The sequence below is a fragment of the Rhinolophus sinicus genome, chromosome 14 (assembly GCF_057876585.1).
Source record: "Rhinolophus sinicus isolate RSI-liver-muscle chromosome 14, RSI-T2T, whole genome shotgun sequence".
NCBI classification, from domain to species: Eukaryota; Metazoa; Chordata; class Mammalia; order Chiroptera; family Rhinolophidae; genus Rhinolophus; species Rhinolophus sinicus.
The window spans coordinates 101,596,611-101,603,856 of NC_142514.1; the positions used below are offsets into that span (position 1 = coordinate 101,596,611).

Here is a 7,246-nt window from a genome sequence, read left to right on the forward strand (position 1 = left end):
TTTTTTTTTTTAAATTTTTTTTATTGGGGGAATATTGGGGAACAGTGTGTTTTTCCAGGATCCATCAGCTCCAAGTCGTTGTTTTCAATCTATAGTTGTGGAGGGCGCTGCTCACTGGCCCATGTGGGAATTGAACTGGTGACTTTGGTGTTATGAGCACTGCGCTCTAACCAACTGAGCCAACCGGCCACCACAGTTTTAATATTTTCTTAGTCCAAGAAAATTAGCATTGGCCCCTATGCTTTCAGAAGTGGTTCTCCATAATCATCCCCTGATCTTTATAACTATTTGTGGAAAGGAGATAGACTTGGCAGCAGTTGGGAGGGCAGGTAATGCAAAGGCGCTGTCTTAGAAATGGTGTGGAAGGGCCCACCTACTCTTGAGTCCTGAGCTCAATTCTTCCTCAGTTGGTTTCCTTGAAGGTGGCTGTATTGGTCATCTTCTCGATCCTTGAGGGGCTAAAATGGATAGCACAGTCATAAGCTCATTTCCCTCCATCCTTTGTGAATTAATTCGTTGCATATTAATTGAGTGCTTTTTTATGTGCAAGGCTTTGGAGTGGGTGATTTGTGGTCCTGGGGTCAGAAAGAGGACAAGAAGATGGAGGCTTTGTATATAGTTTCTTTGTGTGTCCCTCTTGGTGTGTTCTTCAGTTTTTCTCACTAGATCCTGATTTTAGCCTCACGGAATCCTTCTCTTTACTTCATCCATTATACCCAAAGGGATAACTGTACCATCATCTGGTATGTCCTAAGCACTTCCTTATCTATGTAGAATCTTACAAATAACTGGCCCCCGCCTCACCCCCTCCCCAATTCCAAAATTTTAAGCCATCACTAATTGTAGCAATGTCTCCTTTATTCCTCATTTCCTTACCTGGTAGAGTTGGTCATTGGACAACAGAGTCTGCTTGTCTGAAGCTGCACAAAAACAAACAGAAAACACACATACACGAGGTAGAATGAATAATAAATCAGGTTATAGACATACAATGGAGTTCTAAATAGCAATAAGAATAAGAGAAATACACCTACATATAACAATATAAATGGATCTCACAAGCATATTGTTGAAGTAAAAGGATCCACACACAAGAGTACTTGGCTCTATGAGTCTATTTACTTAAGGGACAAAACCAGGCAAAATTAATCAAAGTTGTTAGAAGTCAGGACTGTGCTCTCTTTTGGGGATAGGTAGAGTCTGGAAGTGACCACAAGGGGGACTTCTAGGTTGTTGGTAATATTATCTTTCTTAAACCGGGTGCAGGGTTCATGGGTGTGTTTGCTTTGTTAATTTTTTTTTTTTTTTGAAGCTGTGTGCTTGTGATTCATGCACTTTTCTGTATGTAGGTTTTACTTCAATATAGCTTTTAAAAAGCACGGAGGACAAATCAGAGGGAGTTGGATCTTCAGACAGGTAAATATTCTATGAAAACACCAAGTGTCCTTTTCTCCTGACTAGAGAACCTCACGCAGTTGTGCACATGCCAACTCAGTCTCTCCGCTTGGGTCTATTTTGGTAGGAAGAAAGCCGAGGGTCCCAGAGGTCTCATATCTCATCTAACAATATTCTTTTACCTCTTGATTGGCGAACTCCGTCTTGTCCAGCAATGAAGTAGACCCCAACAGCAAGGAAGAAAATGCTGATGATTTCAGCAAAGACAAAGCCAGACACAGTGGCTGCATTCAGCTCAATGCAATTCTGACACACTGTGGGGAAAGGGAGGGACAAGCATTCTTCAGGGTGTGAAAGTTTTCCTTGTGGATCTTTTTCTCCTGCCTACTAGCAATAATGCCTTTGTTTCGCGGGGGCAGCAGGCTGCTCCCTCCGTGGGTTGTATGGCAAGGGAGTTGCCTGGGAACATCCCACCCTAACTCAGTTTATATAAATTCCTGACTGCTCCAAACCATGGGGCCCACCCAAAGGTAAAACAGGCTCTCAGGACTGGCTACATTTTCCCAAGGAGCTGGGGGAACTGTGTTGTTTCATTAAAAAAGAGTGAGGCTGAGATTAAGAGAATTGGCTTTTACATCAATCACTGTTTAGCATCTATTTCCACACTCACTGGACAGGAAATCACCAACAGTGAATACTGCTTAATTTCACAACAAGCAACCTAACGTGGATTACATACTTCTGTAATACACTTGGAGTCGTTTTGTATCGTTTGATCCTTTACACACGTACGTCCCTCGAGGGTCTTTCAAACTACTTCCCAGATTCCATGTGTGTTTATTTGCAGTTTGTGGATGCAGTTCCTTCCCATCTTGAAACCATTTGATGTTTTTGTCTTTCAAGTCACAATTCAAAAGTACTGAACTATCTTCTCGATTGTCATCCACTGTTATCAAATGTTTTCCTGCAAAGGGAAAAGCCATGGTCTGTTGAGCATTTTGCCTCTGACATCCTCTCTACACCAGGGTATCAGAGGAAGACCATTACAGTAGTGCTTCTCAAACTTTAATGTACACGTGAATCATATGGGGATCTAGTTAGAATTTCAGGTTTTATTCAGTAGGTCTGGGGAGGGGCTGAGATTCTTCATTTCTAACATGCTCCCAGGTGATTTCAATGCTGTTGGTTCATGGGTAACATTTTGAGTAGTGCCTAGCTGCTAGGGTCCTATTTCTCCTCCAATTACCAGACAACTAATTGCAGGTCCTGACTGGCCACTGATTTGGTTGATGATGGAGAGGTTTGCTATTTATCACTCATCATCCTATCCCAGAACTACTGTTGTAGGAAGTCATTTCCATAAATTTCCTCATAGTTTGAGCACAGAAAGAAGCCATTTTCCTACCTTGTTTCGACTCGGCAATAGTACCTGTAGAGACAAAAGAGAGACAGAGGATCAGCTGGGTAGGGAGTCATTCAGATGCTCTGAGGTATCATTTACATGGTCATCTGAAGCCAAAATGGAGAGATCCTAATTCACAGAAGTAACAGTATGTCTATACCTATGTCCCTGGAGTGTAGTCTAAATCACCAAATTGAATTCAGGGTGTTGTATAATAAAGAATTTTTGGTTTCTGTCCTGGATTCCTGGGAGGGAGTTTCTAAACCCTTGGAATTTCATTAGTGATAGGAGTGCTTTTGTTATTCTTGGTGGGCCTTTGGACCACATGTAAGTTTATGCTAATGAGATGACTCAGGATAGGGCTGGTCAAGACCAACCTTATGATTAGAGAATTGGGACTTTTAGCTCTGTGGAGGGGAGGGGTGCTGGAGATTGAGTTAAGTCACATGCCCAATGATTCAATCTATCATGCCTATGTGATAAGACCACTATCGTGTGGGGCGGCCTGCGGGGTCTCTGCTCCCGCTCCCCACATAAGAGCGCAGGACATGGTGAGGACAAAAAGGAACACCCATGGAGACATAGGTAGGGGAGTCATACCACTATGGTCTCACTGGAGGCTGGGTTCACCGGACGTGCGACCTGCTGTCTGTTTTTCTGCCAACCGACCGACGACTCTCCTCCACTCTCCTCGACTCTCCTCGGCTCTCTCAGCAGTTATATTAGCGGCTAATTGGCTAACTGGCTACAGCTGACAGCCACAGCTGACCAGCCGTCTACTACCCAAGCCAGCACCTTTCCACGTGAGGCTGAGAGCCTGTAAACTACTTTCTGGGGCTCTGTCCCCACAACCACAATAAAAACTCAGTAGTTTTCTGGTTGATCAACACATCAATGTGCCAGGAAGGTGATGTATTCTGATTCCACAGGGAGAGGTACAGAAGCTCTGTGCTCAGGAACCTCCCAGGCCCTACCCCATGGTTCTTTTCATTTAGCTAGTCCTATTTTTATAATAAAACTGTAATAGTGAGTATAGTGCTTTTCTAAGTTCTGTGAGTTGTTCTAGCAAATCATCAGTCTAGAGAGGGTTGTGGGAACCCTCCAGATTTGGAGCCAGTTCTTCAGAAGTGTGGGTGTTGTCGTGCAGGGAGTTCTGCGGGGTCTGTGCTCCCGCTCCCCACATAAGAACGCAGGACATGGCTAGGCCAAAAAGGAACACCCACGGAGCCATAGATGGGGGAGTCATACCACTATACTCTCACTGGCAGCATCCGTCTCTCTGCAATCCGCTCTTGCTAGCTCAGCCACCTTCTTGCCAGCCCCCATTTTTTCTGCTAGCGTAGCCACAGAAGTTATATTAGTGGCCAATGGCTCACTGGTTACAGCTGATGGCCAGCTAGCCACAGCTGATGGCCATCCAATCACAGTTGATCGCCATTTACTACCTGAGCCAGCACCTTTCTATGTGAGGCTGAGATCCTGGAAATTGCTTTCTGGGGCTCTGTCCCCACAGGTGTTCTGGAGACCCCTGAACTTGTGTCTGGTATTTAAAGTGAGGACAGTCTTATTGGTGACTGTGCCCTTAACCTATGGTGTCTGATGCTAACTCTGGATAGTTAGCATCACAATTGTATTGTGATGTAAGGGTATTGCTTGTAAAGTCTGAAATGCTCTGCTCCTTTAGCAGCTAAAGCCCTGGCAAGGAGTGGGTGTGCACTAGCTAGAGCCCTTTATAGCTGAGTTGTTTCTAAGTATTCATCCTTGGTGATCATTTCTTGTAGAAACCCTGGATGTCCTATTAGAGTTAGCTATTCAATAGACCTCAAAGCTGTCTCAAAACTCAGAGTACTAGAGTTGCGTGGTAGAGGTACTGTAGAGAACTAACACTGGAATTCAATTCAGTTGTATTTAATTCAGACATTTACTAAGTCGTAGTATGTACCTGACATGATTAAGCCGTGTGAAAGAAAAGGGTGGTAATATGAAGACTTACTTGCTGCTTCCAAAGAGTTTACAATGAAGTGGAAAAAATAAATACATATATAATTAATGTAATAAAACAAATTATCATTTAGTACTTATATGAATATATGTGAAAGAGGATAGAAGCTATTGATTTTGCCTAAGGGTACGCGACAGGAAAAACTTAACAGAGAAGGTGCTATTGACTAGGCCTCGGAAAATGAATGGGAACTCACCAGAGAAAGGCATTTTGGGGAGAAAGAATAGCTGAGCAAAAATACAGACTTGGAAAAGGATAATAGAGGTAGTGTGGCTAGAAGGAAAAAGTAGAGCATGAATCACAGTATGATAGAAATAGTTGGAAGAAGCCAATTGTCTTAAAACGTCACAGAGGGCTGAACTGTTTACAGATAGTACCCAGCACAGGACTTGAAACATGATAGGAGCTTTATATTTGTTGAATGAATACATGAATGAATAAAACAGTGAATAAAAAAAAAAAGCAAGACAAACAGTTAAGTGGATTTCTTACTAGCTCTTCTCCCCGACCACCTGGCTACTACGCGAGGGACAAAGAGTTCCCTCATTCTAACTCAGAATCCATAGAAAAGAGGGTCTAACTGATTGCTGACATCTTTTAATTTTGTTTCTCTGAGTCCTATTTCCTTCTTGGATTTGAGAGCTCACGTAGCCAAATTTCCTAGGTTGACTGCTGAGAAAACTAAGCCCAGAGGCATTGTCCAAGTTCACACAGCTCATTGGTGGCTGAACTCAGGTTTCTATTGCTCAGCTCTGTGCTTTTTCTGCTCTACAGAAAGAGCTGCTTCACACAGGCTTTCAGCACTGCCCCACAACCCATGTTGTCTTCCTCCACTCCTCTCAAAAATAATTCTAAACTCTAATTGTCCCCTTCAAGTCCGCCAGCCAACCATCACCCAGCTCGGTTTCAGCAGTCGGCATCACCTCCCTCTTAGTACACTGAGAACATAAATGCTGTAATGCCCTTTCTTCTTCAGCTTCCTTTCCATCTACAAGCCTATCTATGGCCAAAGCCGTACACACTTCTTTCTTTTTAGTCTCAGAGGGTAAGGTTGCCTTACCCTCTGTGCCCTTGACCCCACTCTTGACTGCATTCTTCTAATATCAATCCCAGGACTTCACTCTACTCACTATCTCCTCTAGCCTAGAACTGTGCTCAAATGTCTCTCACCCTCAAAAAATTTTCTTCTTAGACTCTATTTCCCCCTCTACTTGTCACTCAAACTCTCCTCCCTTCTCATCCAAACTTCTTTGAAGAATAGTCTACACTTGCTTCTCTTTATCACCTGCCCTTCACCTTCTGCTTATTTCCATTTGGCTTCCACTCATACTACCCCAGTGAAACTTTCTAAATCATCCGTGACCTTTATTTTTCCAAATCCCACAAACTTAACTTTCATGTATATTCTTATGTTAGTGGAACACTGTTTAATATTTCATACTCTCAGTGAATTTCTCCTTCTGAAAGCTCTCTACTGCCTTAGTTTCCATGGTATTAAACCCATCTAATTACTCCACCACTTTGATCATTCCCTTATCTCTTTCCTGAGATTTTTTTCCCTCTAACTTTTAAAGGTTGGTATTCCCACGGTTCTATCCTCAGCCCTCTTTTCCTCATACCTCACATAGTACTTGTGTGATTTCAACAGCTTTCATGGTGTTCGCTTCCCCAATGGTGTGGAGAACCATCTCTGGTTCAGACTGTAGGCACTGGCCCAGCTCATCCACTTCCTGTTGAATATTTACAACCAAATATTCTTACAGACATCTTATATTGTACCTTACACTCAACCTGGAAACATTGAAACTTATTTCTCCAGTTTATGAATTATTTAGGGCAGAAGGTTTTCATTTGTCTTTATAAATTCCTAGCCTATCATAACACAATAAGATCTCACCCCTAGTTGTTGAGTAGTTCACAAACTGACCAACTGAGTGAGTGAATGCTTCACAGGTCTACCCTAACCCAGCTCTGAGTTAAAAAACATACCTTTCCTTTCATGATCATGGCCTGTGCCCTTTGAGCTATATTCAAATATAAAATGGTGACATCCGGGTCCTCTTTCTAGCTGGTTAAATCTTCAGTTTTGATTTCTTAAGAAATAAGGACTCCATCCCTCTCAAAGGACACTGCTTCTCCCTAGCAGAGAATAGTAAGAATCTTCATTTTTGCCCTTCCTTCTCTGAACTCTAAGGTGACAGCTGAGGTAGTCTCAAAGGTAAGGGCCCCAATATTCTTGTCCCCCTGGTGATGGCCTCTTCCTTGAGTTTTTCTCTAGGCTCTGAGACCCCCTAGCAAGCCCTTACCTTGAAGAAGAGAGATGGCCAGGAGGAGGCCAGCCAGATACTTCCCCTGCTCCATGTTAGTCTCTGCCCTTCCCTTGCAGAAGTACTGAGCAGTTCCTAGCTGCCAGCCAGGCTGTGCAGCAGCTAGCCTGGCTCCGCCCA

General features: G+C 43.3%; 1 protein-coding gene across 1 annotated transcript; it reads right to left on the reverse strand.

Moving 5' to 3' along the window:
• Positions 1–7,246, reverse strand: CD3G (CD3 gamma subunit of T-cell receptor complex). Its single transcript, XM_019716222.3, has 6 exons — positions 7,106–7,246; positions 2,801–2,824; positions 2,135–2,359; positions 1,578–1,709; positions 877–920; positions 1–458 (listed from the first exon to the last, which is right to left on the reverse strand). Exons 1-6 carry the CDS (start codon positions 7,158–7,160, stop codon positions 393–395), a joined length of 546 nt encoding a protein of 181 aa, XP_019571781.2. The 5' UTR covers positions 7,161–7,246; the 3' UTR covers positions 1–392.